At 41.9% G+C, this 18660-nt stretch overlaps 1 protein-coding gene across 6 annotated transcripts in view; it reads right to left on the bottom strand.

The window, feature by feature from the left end:
* Window positions 1–12933: 12933 nt before the first annotated feature.
* thrb (thyroid hormone receptor beta) overlaps window positions 12934–18660 on the bottom strand; it is a 156326-nt gene continuing 150599 nt past the window's right edge. For all 6 annotated transcript variants that reach the window (XM_061741182.1, XM_061741179.1, XM_061741184.1 and 3 more), the window contains one exon: window positions 12934–14621. In XM_061741182.1, the coding sequence (XP_061597166.1) occupies window positions 14380–14621 (242 nt within the window). In that variant the 3' untranslated portion in view covers window positions 12934–14379. The remainder of the gene's footprint in view (window positions 14622–18660) is intronic.

Below are 18660 nucleotides of genomic sequence, written 5' to 3'. Positions count from 1 at the left end.
GTGTGTGTGTGTGTGTGTGTGTGTGTGTGTGTGTGTGTATATATATATATATATATATATATATATATAATTTCAGCAAGAATATACCAGACATCCACACAGACAGGTGGAAGCAGCAGTGGGATGATCAGAGGGGGGACTGCAGGTCAACATGCAGCTCCTGAAACTCCGGCCTGCAAACATACACAAAAGAGAAAAAAATAGGGGGGGGGGGCAGACCAGCACAACAAACTACAAGAACATCAGAAGAGCTTGGTTTTCTGGTGGTGAGTTGGGTGTTACTTCTCTATTCCTCTCATTCTCTCCTACCAATCCCCCCCCACACACACACACTCTTATCTCAAAGTTCCTCCAGTTACCACTGGGTAGAGGAAACCTCCCCCCGCAATTTTGAAAAGCACGTGTATCTCTCTTTATCTTTGAGATCTTACGTGACGTCCGCCATTTTCATTTTGGTTTACGCAACGTGACGTTGTCCTGACACACACACACACACACACACACACACACACACACACACACTGACACCCCCCCACACAAACATAGATGATCGGAAGTTTGTTCTCAAGGTTTAGTTAGTTGTTGTTTGTGTATTTTAGGCATCGGAATTGATCTCGTGTTGTTTCACTATCTTTTAACACTTATGTAAATAAATTCTGATTCATTTGAATGAGAGAAGTCGTTTGTGTTTATTTTATACATATTTAGCACAGCTGCTGGTTGCAAACGTCTGTGCTCTGACTCCTTCCTTCACTGTTATTCTCTAACTGTAGGGAATAACAGCTACTTTGAGACTGATTTTGCTGTTCAGTTATTTTCCTGATAAGTCAGGTGGTGCCCCGTTTTGATTGATTAATTTTGATAAGTCATCTTTTTTATTAATTATTATTAAAGGAGCCGTCTGTAAGAAATGTCCAAAACTGGTACTGCAGTCACTTTCAAAATATTGTTGAGCGGCGTGTACCCTCCCCCTCCTCCCCCCGACCAGAGGTTGCCAGGTAGGCTGCAGAATGCAGCAGGAACGTAGGCTGCCATGGCAATTAAAAAAACAAATCCTTGTTTTATTTCAGACCTTGTCACGACGTAACTCAGATTCATAACGAGGTCTTTTAGTTTTTGGAAAGCTAGACATTTTTTCATCCAACACGTTCGTAGCGGCTGCTGCGATAATTAGAGCCGAGCTGGCAACCCGGATGCCGAAACAATGCTGACTTGGTGAATGGGAGATAGGTGGAGGGTGGAGCTTCAGAAACAATACTGACTTGGTGAATGGGAGATAGGTGGAGGGTGGAGCTTCAGGCCAAAACAAAAAATGACAACATAAACATCAGTTGAGGGCTGCAACTCCTCTTTTTAAACTGGAATATCCTGGCTTGAGTTCTGTTGTCAGTGACATAAGTATTTGAAATGAACATGATTTTTAAATGTCTATTGACATATCGGGGTCATTTTATGATTTGTTTTATTATTGCTCTTACATACAGCTCCTTTAACTATCGTAAGGCAATTAGTAATAACTCTCTAATAACTGAATCAGCACTTCCTTTGTGGCACATAACCAGTGTGCACTTTCACATAGAATCACAGCTTTAGGCGATCCAAAAACAGTCCCTTTTTGTCAGCAACCAGTCCCTACCGTCTGTGGTTATGGGCTGATTCATGCAGCTGCTTCATGCAGCTGGTGCGAGACTCCCTGTTGATGCTGGAGTTCCTGCACCAGATGCTGGACGCTCCTTCAGGTCGCCTGTACAACTGCCTCACAAATAACGCGCTAATTTGACACCCCTTTTATATATATATATATATATATATATATATATATATATATATATATATATATATATATATATATATATATATATATATATATATATATATACAGTATGTATATATATATATATATATATATATATACAGTATGTATATATATATATATATATATATATATATATATATATATATATATACAGGTGCACAATTCCTCAAATTTCTTCATATTATACTTTTAATTTGGTCGTCTAGTCAATATTGTTTCAATTTTTCTCAGTTCTTCAATTATAAATCATCTTATTGATTGCGCTCAGTAAGCTAACGTCTGGAATGGTTGGATGGTAGCAACTCTTCATCACGCAGCCCCTCTGTATCCTGTAGAAGGATATGATGAGAGGCATGTGTACTGTCTTCCCATGCTCGTGTGAGACAACCATGATCTGTGCATCAGCCCGGTTTGCTCTGAAACTCAGAGAGGCTGGCTGAAATCAAAACGCTCGTACTTTACACACAACTTTTGGATCAGACTCACAAGAACTTGCAGATCCACCAGGATGGGAAACTCTCAGCCCTTGCTGTGCTTTTAAAATAATTACCAGAAGTGGGGCGGCTGGTGGGTCTTCCTTGTCGGCTTCTGGTCTCTCGGGTGGCGGGGTTGTGCCCTCCCTCCTCCACTAGAGTTACAGTTCAGGTAGAGCATCGTTTTGACTTTACACACACACACAGCTACACAGACATACACACCTGCTCACTCACCTACACTCACTCCACAGTTTTGGGGGACAGATAATCGCAGGGACCTGAAATGGTTGCCGTTTGTGTCTCTGCCTGTTCTCGTGTCTGTTTGTTTTTTCTCTTACAGATCTCCAAGGCTTGTGTTCCCGTTGTGCGTTTCCCTGTGTTTTTCTCCTTTCAGACTAGCAGCGGATGCACATGGAGCACATGGCCACATGTAAGATGATCATTCATCGCAATAACCCCATGAATACATCAGAAAACACAGAAAAGCAATAAAAAGGCCCCCTTAAGGAAACCTGATGAAAGACACTGATCTGCTCTGGCTGCTGACCTGGAAATAACAGATCCAGGTTATCAGTGGAATCTGCATAATGAGGTGGAGGAGCAGGTCAAGTCTTATATAGCACAGGCATCATGTTACACAGCTGGAGACAAAAAGAAAATAGGTAGCGAAAATAAATAAATGCAAGTTAAAGCAGGAAATAGTCTTCCAAAACCATCTTTATTCTCAAAAACTAATTCACATTGGCTGCAGTCACGGTCCATCATGTGCAAGAGCTTCCCCAGGAAGTCCTTCATGCTCACATCAAAACACTCATCAGTGGACCAGAGTCCCAGAATCAGGAATTAGTGCCACACCTGCGTCCGCCACCTCGGCCTCTCTGTCTCGGACAGTTTTCAGTGTGTGCAGAACAAAGGTTGAACAAGAAGACATTCAAACACACAAGGAGAGGAATCCGTGTTGACAGTGACTGACTGCTGCCTCTGCTCTTGGACCGTCCTCCCGATGTGTTCTGGTGTAGTTGTACTGCTTCGTACTGACGGTGAAAACCAGCTGTAGGTCTGTAATCGATGTTTGGAACCAAAAAACCTATGCAGCCCTGATTTTTTGTTTTTTTTTAATGATTTATTTAGTTTTGCTCAGATTTTTTGCACAAATGTCAAAACAGACTTGAGAGCAGGATACTGAATTTCTTAATACTATGCAAAAAAAAAAATCATGTTCTATCAAGCAAACATCTGTAGAAAAAAAATTTGCAGTCTGAAAATATACATCCTTTTATTCCTTTGTACTGTAAAATAGGTTTTCTATGGTGCAACTTCTGTTATTGTTTTGTAACTGAGTCACCTTCAGAGTAACAACTCATGGGAGAGAGAGCAGCGGACTGGTTCCTGTTCAGGATCAGGGAGGCGGCTCTGAGCCAGCGGTGGCCCTGACCAGGTTTACATGCACCACGGCGGCGTACGCCTGCACGCTCACGAACACCCACACTGGAAAAAAAGCCACGTCCTAGCATGCCTGCCATGCCCTGTGTATACTCCAATTTGCATTTTGATGTAATGTGGGCACAAATAACTTCTTTGGTATCTCAGGTTAAATCCGCACTATTCCCGTATTTTCTTGAGAACGATTCAATGTCTTTTTACCTTTGTTTGTATCGCACCAATCCCCAACAAAAGTAATCTTAGAGGAACTTTACAGTAAACAAATCCAATACACATCCAATTCAATTTTGTCCAATACGGATGACTAAAGCCTGATTTATGGTTCTGCGTTAAACCAACGCAGAGCCTACGCTGTTGCCGTGACGCCGTCGTGAACCCTTCGGACTTCTCCGTCACTCCATTTCACCGCGGTGCAATACCCCCCCAGAGCGCTAGGGGGTTGAGTTCTTTTCCGGAGAAAAGAAAAGGCGATTCATGCTCGAAAACCCTCTAATGTGGCTGAATTACAAAAATGTTATTGTTATCGTCGTCTCTAATTGATTCTTTGTTTAGCTTCCGGCTTTTCCGGTCACAGTGAACAATGGCGACCGAGAGAGAACCAAAACCGGAAATGTGTTGCTACCAAGCAAACCAATCACAGCCCTCTCGGTCTGCGTTGGGTCTGCGTCGCCTCGACGCGTAGTTACATTTTTTGGGAGGTGCACGTCAGGCTACGGCGTGTGCTACGGAGAGACTCCCACGTAGCCGCGTACCCTACGGCTTAGGTTTAACGCAGAACCATAATTCAGCCGTAATAGTTCATTTATATTACTAAAATATTTATGAAGTAATTGCTTCAAATTCAAGAACAACGGGTCTGGTCTGAATATGGGTCTGGGACCAGCCAACTCACTTCAGTACACTAAGTTGGAGCAGGGAAATGTCTAAAGCAGGGGTCCCCCACTCCTGAATCTGGACCATGCAGGGACAGCAGAGGACTGGGGTTCCCCGTCCCTGAATCCTCCAGGACGTGGACTGAGAAACACCGTTAAACAAAACTAACATGGAGGACAATGAATTTTCTGTGAAATGTGTAAATAGAAAACGGACTGATAGCTTAGTTAGTAGGTGCAAATTTTTAAGACAGTTACTTTCCTTATAAACCTGAAGAAATGTATTTATTCATAAAAAACAAGACTTTTCTAAAAAAAAATGTACAAACATGCACTACTTCCAGTGATCTGAAGAAACATTTGGCTTATCTTCGTCTTCTTGGAGTCGGAAATTACGATATGTAGGTCAAACCTCCAACTACAGAAATATCCATGAATGTCCATTTACCAATAGTTGGATGCTCTCTGAGTTGGAAACATCACCCAGTCACAACAGAACAGAATCATGCAGCGACCTGGAGGAAGCCGAGCGACCGGGTCGGAGCCCACTCATCAGTTTAACCCAGGGGTCGGCAACCCAAAATGTTGAAAGAGCCATATTGGACCAAAAACACAAAAAAAATATGTCTGGAGCCGCAAAAAATGAAAAGTCTTGTATAAGCCTTAGAATGAAGGAAACACATACTGCATGTTTCTATATTAGTTAGAACTGGGGGAAGATTTTTTTTTTATTAGGTATGCACTTCGAGAAAAAAGTCGAAATGTGGAGAAAAAAGTCAAAATGTCGACAAAAAAGTCGAAATGTCAAGAAAAAAGTCAAATGTAGAGAAAAAAGTCGAAATGTCAAGATTAATGTTGAAGTACAATCTTGACAAAAAAGTCAAAATTTAGAGAAAAAAGTCAAAATTTAGAGAAAAAAGTCAAAATGTCGAGATTAAAAATGAAAGGAAAAAGGAAGAAAAAAAGAGAAAAAAAGGAAAAGATAAGAAGAAAAAAAGGAAAAAAAAGAGAAAAAAGAAAGAAAAAAAATAAAGGAAAAAAAAAGGTCAAACATTTCTGAAAACGCTCCAGGGAGCCACTAGGGCGGCGCTAAAGAGCCGCATGCGGCTCTGGAGCCGCGGGTTGCCGACCCCTGGTTTAACCACACTGAACTGAACTCAATGGAATTGGATTATAAATGGATCATCACCCACAGGAGTGAGTTGGAACATTATCGGTAATACGGTAATCGGACTGGACTGAACTTCTAAGGTTCTGTGTACAGTGGGTCGAGATGACTTTCACTGTGGATGGGAACTGTATGGTATTGATGATTGATTGATTACTGAAAAAGGAAAACTTGACATCGTGCAGCAGGATTTTCTTGGTAGAGGCAGGTTTAAAGAGATGATTCATCATTCATTTGTCCGGCTGTTTGGTTTTTCTGTTGTTGGGTTGAACTTTATGTTTATGTTTCACAGCTTTATGTAAAAAAAGTATTTTAATGGGACACTATATTTTCTTTTCAGACAGTGGAATACAAGAACCAGAACCTGAGCCGACGATCTGGTCCCAGAGCGTGATGACCCTGCTAGTCCCCCGGACGAACACGTCTGCTGGGAATCACATCCCACATTGCTTTAGCTCTAGAAGCCCAGCGGACAGCCAGTACTCAAGGCTGAACTGCTGTATTTGTTTCTTGTAGGTTAAGACCGGCCTTTCACCCGCTTCTCATGTTCCTGTGCCTTGTTTTGTCTTGGTTTGTTGAGGCCAATACTGAGGGCTGAAGTCTACACGGAAAGTGTTGAAGCATTTATTTACCGTATTTTCTGGACTATAAGCCGCTACTTTTTTCATAGGTTTTGAACCATGCGGCTTATACAAAGGTGCGGCTATTCTGTGGATTTTTCTTCCACCGCTAGGGGGAGTGCTAGCCGGAATTAGAATAAAAACTAAGACAAAATAAATGCAAAGAAGAATACGCTACTTCTTCTTTAGCAGATAGAAGTAGGTAGAAGCAGATTTCAAACAGATAAACAGATGAATAAATACCGGTTATTTTCTCTTGGTTCTGTCCAGTTTTAATCAGCAAAGTTGCTGCTGTGTTAAAAGACACTGTTAGGAAATTATCTATTTAGGTACAAACATGTACATCATTTACAGTTCAAAATCCTTCTGTACATGTAGTAAATATCTAATCTAACAACATAAATATCTGCGGCTTGCATATCTTTTTTTCTAAATAGAGTGGATGCGGCTTATATACGGGTGCGGCTTATATATCTTTTTTATTGTTTTTTTAAAAATAGAGCTGATGCGGCTTATATACAGGTGCGGCTTATAGTCCAGAAAATACGGTACTTTGTTTCCTTGTAGTGGTGGCTGCTAACGCTGCATTCCTGTCCGATCGATCAACCCACTTCTAATATGACAGGTCCCATCACTTCTGCTTCTCTTGGCAGTGCCTACTTTGAGGTAGGAGCTTCAAGCCTGAAAAAGTGATACCACTAAGTATGATTGTCATTTCTGGGCTGCAGAGGTTTGCCGCTGAGAACACAGGCCTCCAAAAGCTACGTAGACGTACAGCTTTATTTAGATTCAAAAAGAAAACACAGTAGTTCTTACTGGCATACCATGGTTTAGCACTGAACATGATTGTAATGATGGTATTCAAAAAGTTATCCAGCCAAATTCCTGAGACTAAACAGAAGAGTTCTGCACCATTTTGTATCTGGACAGGATCACATGACACTGCATGATGACATCAAGCGTCCACTGCCTTTTCAGTTGATTCAGATCACCTGTAAACCGTCACACTTCATCAAATGCAACAGCACTGCAAATGTGGGAAAAGGAACCTTTGCCAGGAACCAAGATCTTTTGAAGGGCCCCTGTCATGACCCCCTCCATACAGCAGGAACTAGGAACTCACCAGAGTTACGGGAGAACTTCAGCTGGACATGACCCTGAGGGGAGGTAGTGCTTTTGAGGTTATGTCGAGTTTCGGACGTTTCTGACTGTACCAGGACATCTCAGTCATCTCAGGTTTAATAATCCCATAATATCCAGCTGCAGGCTGAGGCATCAGAGCAGGGAAAATAAACGTCCGTATTCTAAGGCACAAATAAAAACACCTCCAATCTCGTACAAATCTATGATCTTAACGAGCTAAGTCAGTGCAGATGATCCACATCCTACTAGAGATGTCTGTAAACCACAAATCCAGCACTAAGAGAGAACAGACAGAGAGAATGAAGAACAGAGAAAGGAGAGACACGGACACAATGGCTAACTGGTGCCCTACAGGGATGACTATATAAGCAGATGTGGACAGCAGACACTGAGGTGGTCAGAGGGGGGGACTGCAGGTCACGATGTCAGCAGGCATCTACTTTAAAACTGCTGAGATTTTTTGCAGAGCCGTCTGATTAACCGAGAGGAATCACGCAGGAAAAAAACGTTTCATACGGGTGGACAGCTGTGGGGATGTCAGTCTGCAGGGAGAGCGCCCCCGACCACTCATGTTAGCGGATTTTGGGCGCAGGGCACGCCCCGCAGGGCACAATTCAATTCATCCATCCGTCCATTCATTTTCTATACCCGCTATATCCTTTGCAGGGTCACGGGGGTCTGCTGGAGTCTATCCCAGCTCATTTTCAGGTGAGAGAGTGGACAGGTCGCCAGTCCAACACAGGGACACATATAGAGACTGACTCACGCCTACGGGCAATTTAGAATCACCAATTAACCTACTAGCATGTTTTTGGACTGTGGGAGGAAGCCGGAGTACCCGGAGGGAACCCACGCAAGCACGGGGAGAACATGCAAACTCCACACAGAAAGACCCCGCCGGGCCAGGGAGTCGAACCAGGAACCTTCTTGCTGTTAGGCAACAGTGCTAACCACCAAGCCACCGTGCTGACCGGGCACAATTCAATTCAATTTTATTTATATAGCGTCTATTACAGCAGAAGTTGTCTCTAGGTCTAGGATCTTTCCAGAGACCAGAACATGACCCATACAGAGCACATGTGACATGGGGGCAAGACGATGTATTCTGACCCAAACTGCTCTAGTCCTGCAGCTCTGGGAGCAGGCTGGACGTGAACCCGGGAAGAAGAGTCATATGAGAGGAGCGGCTTCAGGTTTAAGAAGAGCCCAGATGTTCTTGGATGTCCCATTTAGCACAAGCACATCTTAAAGGGGACCTATTATGGCATCTAATACCTATTTTAAACAGGCCTTGAATGTCTTAAAAACAAGCTTTTGATTTTTTTTGCAAAATAAATGAGAAATTCAGCCTCTGAGCCATGTCTTTATCTTCTTATTCTCTAACCTCATTATCTATGCAGGATTCTGAGTGGGCGGGGAGGCTATGATAATGAGGCTCTTTGCTGATTGGCTGCCTGAATAACGCGTAGTTGTTGTTGTTCCGGCCAGAGTTAGTTGTGGGCGTGGTTTCATGCATCAGAGGTCAACGTCTGTAAATCGAATCTGAACGGCTCGTAGAAGCCACATGACACTGGATGGCTCATCCGGGCGGCTGTACAGACACTGCAGAATTTGGTTGCTTTCCTCCTTTTCTGAGTTGGCAGGCTGAGGGGAGACCCCTTTATATATGTTAAAGAAAGAAAAAACCTATTTTTCATAATAGGTCCCCTTTAAAGACTGAATGGTAAGCGTTTTACCCTCCTGGCAGGTGTTTCGTAAGCTGACACTCTTCACTGATCTATTCAGCATCTTCAACCACATCCAGCTGAGCAGTGTGGAGCAGCTCCGTTCACTAGTGTTGACCTGCTTTTTTGTTAAAAGTTGGAAGAATGGATCCATACATCCCACTTTGTGGCACCCCTATGGTGGTCTATGGTATGCTAACAGTGTCACTTTTAGCACAAATGACACCATGAAAAAGGCAATTACCATTTTTGAACACAGTCTTGTTAGGTGAAGACTCAAGACTGATTTTTACTTTCTCTTGTAATGAACAGCCATGCCAGGAAAACCCAGCCATGCTGTTCCTCTGCTGTCCTATCGTCAGCGTTGGCAGATGCTCACGTGGCTCAACTCATCACTGCCTTGTAATGGGGAGTCCTGATCTACAGTAGCATTGACACAAACATGACTGATGGACCGTCACACACACCACACACACTTTTCCTCTTCTGTGCATGTTTGCAGGCCAGAGCTTCAGGAGCTGATCATCCCACTGCTGCTTCCACCTGTCTGTATAGATTTGTGGTAGATGCTCGCTGACATCCTGGCCTGCCCCCTCTCCTTCTCTGTTCTTCATTCTCTCTGTCTGTTCTCTCTTTTCCTGCTCTACCTCTACCGTATGATCCAGGTCCTGGTCCAGGTTTCTTCCCTTCTAAAGGGGAGTTTTTCTTGCCACTGTTTGGCTTAAGGTTTTTCTCCCACTAGGGGAGTTTTTACCTGCCATTGTTTATGTTATGTTTATGTAATAATTGCTCGGGGTCATGTTCTGGGTCTCTGGAAAGATCCTAGAGACAACTTCTGTTGTAATAGACGCTATATAAATACAAAAAAATTGAAAAAAACACCACACACCCCTCACACACCTCACACACTACACCAGTGGTTCCCAAACTGTGTGCCGTGGGATTTTGTGACAACCATAGCCTATTGCAATATAGTATACAACTAGACAAAAATAATTATTTTAATTTACTATATACTACTTTGAATGCACTCATTCCATAATACAGAGGCAAACTCTTTATCTAAAAACTATTTTAAAAAATCCTCAAAGAGGATCCCACATTTCGCTGTTCGCGCAGTTGCGCAGGTGGGAATTTTAGACTGTGACACATCAAAGGCAGTAGGTCAACACAACATTAAAACATAAACAAGAGGGAAAATGGAGCGCTTTCTCGTGCGGAGCAAACCACCAATCTGGTTGAAATGGGTGTGTTTGATGAAGCCCAATTTGATAAAGTTTAAATATTTTTGTGAAGTATTTTGTTAATAAATATTTCACGAGTAGAATAGTTGTCTTTGTCATATCTTATTTGGCATTAGTAAATAATAAACTTAACAGATAAAGAGATGATATTAGTGATAACACGTGTTATAAGGCTATTTTGCACAATAGGTGTGCCTTGAAATTTTTATTTGTCCTTTGGTGTGCCTTGGGCACAGAAAGTTTGGGAACCACTGCACTACACACACCACACACATCTAGCTCCCCGACAGCGACTCTTCCGCTACACCGGTTGTCGTCAATGAAACACACGTGAGGAAAATGAGGACCATTGAGTTTATTTGAAAATTGCCTTGGGGAAAATCCGAGTGGTGCAAAGAATTGTTCAGGATGCAGCGATACAGAAGACGGAAGGGTGCAGGCAACAGGGGCTCTGCTACAGAGAGGGTGTAAAAATATGTCTTACTACAGCAAACTCATTGCCTGCTCATACGTGGTCTGTATTCCCACCATCTCCTTCTCTTCTGCCTCTTTTTCCTCACAGTGACCTAAATCCATGTCTTACTCTACACAATCTAGCACCCGGACATCACTCAGCTCAGGTATGACACCTGAATGCGTTTACACGGATCGTCTGATCGGCATTTTATTGACCAAACACTGTGTTGCATTGGTGATATCACTTCGTCACGGAGCCGGAGCACCACCTGGCAGGGGCAGGGTTTCCCTTCTATAACCCGCATGGCACCGGCCCCAGATGGGCTGGATCGCACCTCCAGATCCCCATTCACTTCCTGAGTTTAGTTCCTGGAACTATTAGGTTTACAAGGGCCATTAGACAGTTTCTGCCTGAGACTTATGTTCGGCGTACAGTGTGCTCAGGTATTTCTTTATCTTCAGTCCCTTTCATTGTTTTAGATTGACTTGTGCGGCATCTGTTCAGCCGCGGGTGCATGTATACCTGGTTAGTATTCACAGCTCAGCATGGTTCAGCCCGACACACCTACGGGGAGGTGTGGGGGCTGAGCTCAGGCGCCTCCTTGTGCTCACCAGTCCGTCTCTCTCCCTCTGATTGTCTGTGCATTTGCTTGAGTTTGTACAGTCTGCGAGGTGTGTGTGTGTGAGGTCTGGGTCATTCAAACACTGTAGCAAGTCTATTGCTTTGATAAAAAGGCATCACTTCACAGAAATGAGAGAAAATAATCACAAGCTGCTTTGAGGAGAAGAGTGGAGCTTGAGAAAGCAGAGACACAAAGCAGAGTTTTGTCACGTTGCAAAGGACCATACCATAGAGAGGCTTCCTGGAACAACAAGTACTCCCCCAGAACAAAAGAAAAAGGCTAAAACAAAAAGACAGGAAAAGACGCTGTGTTCACAAACTCACCAGCTTCAACAGTGTACCTTGCTGATGATGAATCATACTACGTTTTGGGGCCAGCCAACAGTCATGACCTCTTGGTCCCTGCAGGTGAGATCTGACCCATAAGCTGTCAACGCACATGCACATTTACGTGCACAGAAGTGCTGCACGTGTGCATGTTTGTGCTTTACTGTGTATGCATGCCGTTGTAAGAAGGGGTGGGGCTTCAAACATGGAAATGACGTAACAGTTCCCACCGTAGCACCATGACGCCACTGTGAGCAGGCAGCGCCCCCGTCCCAGAGAAGAGGAAAGAGGAACAACACCGATAAAACCTTCGTGTGTGGGACGGGACTGGGAGGCAGCATGCGCTGAGATGAAACACTAAAACACAAGTCAGAGGCATCAATTGTAGATCATTCCTACTATGAAATAATATATTTGACCAAATACTTATGTTCCTGACATAGTCCAGCGGGGGTCGGGGTGGGGGGGGGTGATACAGCTGATTCTGACTCTAGAAACTATGGCACTGTTTCATGTTTCCTGCCATAGGTGGCGCTATGTGCTTTTACTTATGGAAGCGTATTAGGGCCAGGCAGGAGAAAAATAAAAATAATATTTTAGAGGAGGAATTTTTTTTTCATTATGCACTTCGAGAAAAAAGTCGAAATGTCGAGATTAATGTTGAAGAACAATTTTGAGAAAAAGTCGAAATGTTGAGAAAAAAGTCAAAATTTCGTGAATAAAGTCGAAATGTTGAGAAAAAAGTCAAAATTTCGTGAATAAAGTCGAAATGTTGAGAAAAAAGTCAAAATTTCGTGAATAAAGTCGAAATGTTGAGAACAAAGGCGAAATCTCAACATTATTCTTGAAATTGAATTTCAACAAAAAAAAAAAAAAAGGGGACAATGTATAATGTATAATGCGTATCTTTGATAACATGTTTCCATGTTTTCATTGTATGTTGTTTCTTCTAAAAAGATCAATAAAAAAAAAAAAAAACAAAAAAAAAAAAAAAAGAAATTGTATTTCAACATTAATCTCGACATTTCGACTTTTTTCTCGACATTTCAACTTTTTTCTCGAAGTGCACAAATAAAAAAAATCTTCCCCTGTCAAATATTTTTTCTCCTGCATGGCCCGAATACTCTTCCATATTTGCTAGCCCGATCAGTGCCTGGCAGAGATCAGACGGGTTGCTGTAGCGTGCCTGGCTGCGTTCCTGCCGCTGTTGGGCAAGTATGAACCTCCAGCCTTTCTCTTGTTTTTTCACACATCCAATTTCCAACGATGTATAAGAGAAAATCAGGAAAGGTAATTTCATTTCATCCATCAGCTAACAGATTAGCTTCCTATTTGCTACAGACTTATCTGCTGAACGAAGGCCAGGACATACAGCATGTACTGCATGCTAGTAATGTTCCTGGAGTTCGCATTAACATACCATCCAGGTACTTTCGGCATAGTACAGATGTTTTGCATTCTAGGTGCTACCCTTTCACAAAATTACGACCAACTAGTAGTATATGGTTTGTAGGACATGTAAGGCAGCACCTCAGCAGTGTGAGCTTAACCAACACCTCACAGATGAATGAAACGGCAACGTCACAACACACTGATTCACAGTTAAACTACTATGCTAGTTTTCCACGTGCAGCTTCTGATTTGGCTGTTTTGCAAAATACCACAAAAAACTTTAGGGTAGTGAAGTATGCTACGATTTTAGCTGTTAGCTTGGAGGTGGTGTGTTTTAGTTTTACTAAGCAGGATAAGGCTGGAACCCGATGGGAGGTCCAGAGTTCTTGGAGCACGGGGTGCTAGGCTCATTTTCGTCGCTGCTCTGAAATGACGCGCTACACTGCTGCATAATTCAGACGAACGCAGCGTTCTGCCTGGACCGTAAAGGTTTCAGGCCCAGGCAGAGCCCCCCCCGGACCTCCGGGCTGCTGTCTGCCAGAGTGGGGGTGGGTGCCGAGCCTGGTCACAGTGCGATGGCGAGGGTCCCGCTCACGTCAGCCGCCAGGCGGAGGACGGTTCACATCAACCAGCTAACAGATCCAGTGAGGCGAAGATGGCAACACTGTAGTTCAGGTGAGCAGCCACAGATTTGTTGTTTTTTTTTTAAACAAAGGAAGGAAAGTAGAACATTTTCATGGTTTCTAACAAATGAACACGTGTTGGTATGGTCACTGTTGTGTGAACTGTACAATCATCAAGAACAAAACCCTCCCAGAAACCTAATGCAAAATACGAGGTGAGAGGTTATATACACAAAAATAACCAAACGAGACGGGATGCTGTTCACATGTACCCACAACGCGAGGAATGGTTCCACTGGGAGCGGAGAGCTCCTCCACCATGGAATGAAGTGACACTCAGTAGTGCTGTTCAGAAAGTTCATGAGACGGGCTTTTGCTGGTTCCACCCCTGAGATCACCGGGGCTTCCAGGCTTTGACACACACTCACACGCAACACACACTCAATCCATCGGTCAGTCTTCAAAGACCTCCAGGAAGAGAGGAGGGAATAGCTCTGTAGGACACTCTACTTTCATGTGGAGGAAGCGGCTGGCGTGGCAGGCGCCGATCATCCGCAGGTCCGTCACCTTCATTAGCAGCTTGGGCCAGAAATGTGCCACTTTGTGTTTGCGGTAGTTGATGTAATGTTCAAACGCCAGCAGGAAGTCCTCTTGGCAATGCTCGATTCGCTCCACGCTACTCAGGCCGGGACGATCTGGACACAGAAACACACCCACAGCGGTGAAGACACAGGGCAGTCTTCCTACGCAGCACATTTGCAGGTCTGTGTGATTTGAATTTACAGTTTAGAGTTAGGGTAAGTTCCTACTATTGACATGATACGAATGATTGACACGCATCCAACCAGTCAAAACATCTGTCCCCCCCTCTGGAGCCAGCGGCTCCTAGGAACCATGTGGCTTATTTTATAGACTGAGACATTTTCTTCCTCTTGAAGCTCTCCTAACGCTGTACCGGTCTCTATTTGAGCCTCATTTAAATTATTGTAATGTTTTATGGTGTAATACATATCCAAGTTATGTGGACAAACTACAGATTTTACAAAAGAAAGTGATTCGCGTTATATCATGGCGCAAATTTAATGCTCCCTCTGATCCTCTTTTTTATGGTTTTAAGCTTCTGAAACTTACTGAGTGTAACATTTTCCACAATGCCTGTGTAATGTATACTGTAGTTTTTAGACTCAATGATAGACTCTGTCATCTCATCCCCATTTCTGTTCCCACTCATGAACACACCACAAGGGGAAAACAACTTTTAAAGGGAAAGAAAAGGAAACTAAAATGTACAAGTTTTAGTGTAACCTGCAAAGGTCCAAAAATTTGGAATGAGCTTGGTAGTGCTATAAAAGAGTCTGGATCTCTCTCAATTTAAAAAAAAAGATTAAAACAAAAATTATTATTAAATTATGTTTCTTGTTAAATTTTTTATGTACTAATACCTGATGTATTATTTTTATAAGAATATAATTGTATCTAGGAGATCTTTTTTTTTTTTTTTTTTTTTTTTTCTTATTTAGGTTATAGGGATATAAGGTTATTATACTGTATGTATATGTATTATATGTGTAATTTATAGTCGTTCTGCTGTGTGTGACTGGGCCCCTATTCATAAGCTACAGCAGCTTCTGGGGAGTCCCATTTTACAAACCTCGATTATTATCTGTATTTGTGTTTTTTAATTATTTGTAAATAAACTCAATTCAAATTCAAAATTCAAATGTGATAGGCTGCAGCATCAGCATCAGCATCAGCATCAGCATCAGCATCAGCATCAGCAACAGCAGCATCAACAGCATCAGATTTAATTTTTTACTTTTTTTTTTACCCCTCCCCTGCATGTGTGTGTTAAGTGTACTGCTGCTAAACAAAGTGAGGGAGAAATAAAGGATTATCTTATCTTATCAGCAGCATCAGCAGCATCAGCAGTCTTCTCTAAACCCTTAGATGCCCCTGAGACACTCACACCCTCAGCTGATGAAGGGCAAATAATCTTTTCTCGCATCTTTATTGAGCACACGTCTTGATCTAACGCTCACAGAGCTGGAGCGGAGGGTAAGTGAACCCCAGGAGTAAATACACCCGATATTTGTTCGGTATGTGGACGTCTGGATTTCCATTTTTCAGTATCATTTTTATTGTAATTATTGGACTCAGTCAGTAACCCTCTGGTTCATCCGGGCTGTTCACCGCGACGGCGTGCCAGACCTCTTCTGTGCTCTTCAAAGGAACTAAGCAGCTGAATGATAAAACCAGATTTTTTTCCCTAAAGAGGAAGATTTCTTCTTCTTTCTGAGCCTCACAAGTTACATTTTCTTGGAAAGTTTCAGATGATATTGCAGCTCTGCCGCTCCCCAGCATGGAGCGCATGCGCGCTGGATTTGATTTGATAAACAGGGTTCATTGGTGAGTTGTTTTATTTTATATTTTTGACCCTGTTTGGTGGAGCTTTTTGTCTCATTGGATAACCGCGCTGCGTTGTTTCAACTTTATTTAACGTTTGTTGTGTCAACTGTGCCTAAACCACCGGTTATACTATAAACATGTGATCATATTAGTGAGCAGCATAATACACTTGTGCCAACTAGCAGTTATCACGTGATCTGGCCCTAATTAAACACCACTGATTGCTTGTAATCACCAGATTTAAGTAAAGCCTTCCATGGTAACGTAATTAACTGTCACAAGGACATTTGGATTTAAATCCATTAACTTTCAATAATTATTTCCCTGTTTTTTTATCTGAACAGATTAACAGCAGTGAGGCAACAATACTGGTTACCATGGACACGACAAGTTCATTAGTTCTCAGGCCATTTTTCTTCCGTATAGGCTGGAATGTTGTGTTTTTGAAAAAGATTACAAATACACTTGTAAAAGTAGATGTAAGAACTTTTTGTTGTAGTTATATTGTAATCCACAGTGATTAAGACCATGGAAGCAGACAACAGATTAACAAATTTGCAGAAAAATCTTTCAATTAATATTTAACAAAGTCAGCAACTGCCCCTACTGTCCACACAGAGAAGCAATAGATAAAAGGTCAAAGAGCTGCACAGTTGCAGCAGTGTTATTTCCATCATCCTATCGTCAGCCTGGCATGTTTTTAACCATCTATGGTTTTTAATCTGAAATGGGAGCAAATTCAGCTCCAAGAGCGGCCTGGGGTTGATTTACATGTAATATTTAAAGTGATATAGTACTAAGTGTGATACTGAGTGTCATCTACAGTGTAGGCCTATTAAAAGAAACAAAATAATCAAATAGATAATTTATAAACCATTTACTGTAAACGTGTTATCTACTTTATTTTTGGTTTTAAATAAACTGCAACAGCAATGTGCAACAACAATTTGAAGTGGAACAACAACAATTAAGTGCAACAACAGAGTACTACAAAAACTAGAACTATAATTAAAATCACTCAACTCAGATAAACAGTACCTCGTACCTCGGGCCTTCAACCTTCTCCTCAGAGGCAAAGTGTCTCGGTTGCACGGTTGAATGAACACATTACCAGCAGGGCTGGGGATCAATTCAAATGTCAAGAATCGATTCGATTCTAATTCTTTTTTTTTTTTTTCAAATACTGCAGATATACCTTATTAAGTTTACTATTATCCCTCAAAAATATAAGTACTACTTTGAATGAGGACACCGAAGCAGAGAAAAAGCAAAACACTATGGAGATGCCGGGGATTGAACTTATCCTGGGCATTGATTCAAATGAAGAAGGGATTCGATTCTAATTCTTAAGATTCAGAATCAATTATCAAGATTTGATTCGATCCGATTCGATTCTGATATTGATTTGGGTTAGTGTTATTAAAACTGTTTTTTGAGCTGTTGCCTGAATTATATGACTGTGCAGTTATGCAACATATGAATACTAGTATTATATTGAGATTCAACAGCAAGTATTGGCACCTAATGATGCTGTAAGGACCAATCACCTCCCAGAATGCTGATACAGTATAACTGCTTTCAAAAACATCGTGGGTCAGAATTATCAAACAGATCCAGGGCAGCAAACAGAGTCCGTATGAAATCGTTTACGTTTTTTCCCACATTCAGTTTAAATTTTTTCCTTTTTCTGTGTTTTTCGGTTTTTAATTTTTGAGAATTTGGTTTTTAGCATTTTATGCAAATGTAACCCCAATACAGTATATAATAATGAAATATAGACAATTTATGCAATTATAACTTAAACTTTAATGCTTTCATACCTTTTAAACATATTTAAAGGCAGAAACATGGCATTAGTTATTCTCGTGACCAACAAAACATTCCCTTTTTTGAGCATAAACAAAAAAATACCAAAAGTTGTAATTTAATGATGTAAAAAATTGATCTTTAGACATACAAATCGATTTTTAGGAATTAATATGAGAATCGATGTAGAATCGGAAAATCAATTTTTTCAACACAGGCCTAATTACCAGTGGAGCTCTGGAGCCGAGTGGCAGTAGTCAATATCTAGTCTGTTAACATAATATTGTTTATATAATCATATTAATTATTGTGTTTTTTTTTACAATAACATACCTCTGATGTATGAATCATATCTCACACATAAAAAAATAATTTAATTTAGATTTAAATTTTTTTTATCTCTTGGGCGCCCCCTAGTGGTCACGGGGCCCTAAGCAGCCGCGTAGTTCGCTCATGCCTTGGGCCGGCTCTGGTCGGAGCGAAGGGCGGCCTGGAGGCAGAACAGAAGGCCGTGCACGTCTG

This window comes from Cololabis saira, chromosome 15 (assembly GCF_033807715.1).
Source record: "Cololabis saira isolate AMF1-May2022 chromosome 15, fColSai1.1, whole genome shotgun sequence".
In the NCBI taxonomy this organism is placed as follows: Eukaryota; Metazoa; Chordata; class Actinopteri; order Beloniformes; family Belonidae; genus Cololabis; species Cololabis saira.
The sequence above is the reverse complement of the archived record's forward strand: the minus strand, read 5'-3'. Positions and strand labels throughout refer to the sequence as shown.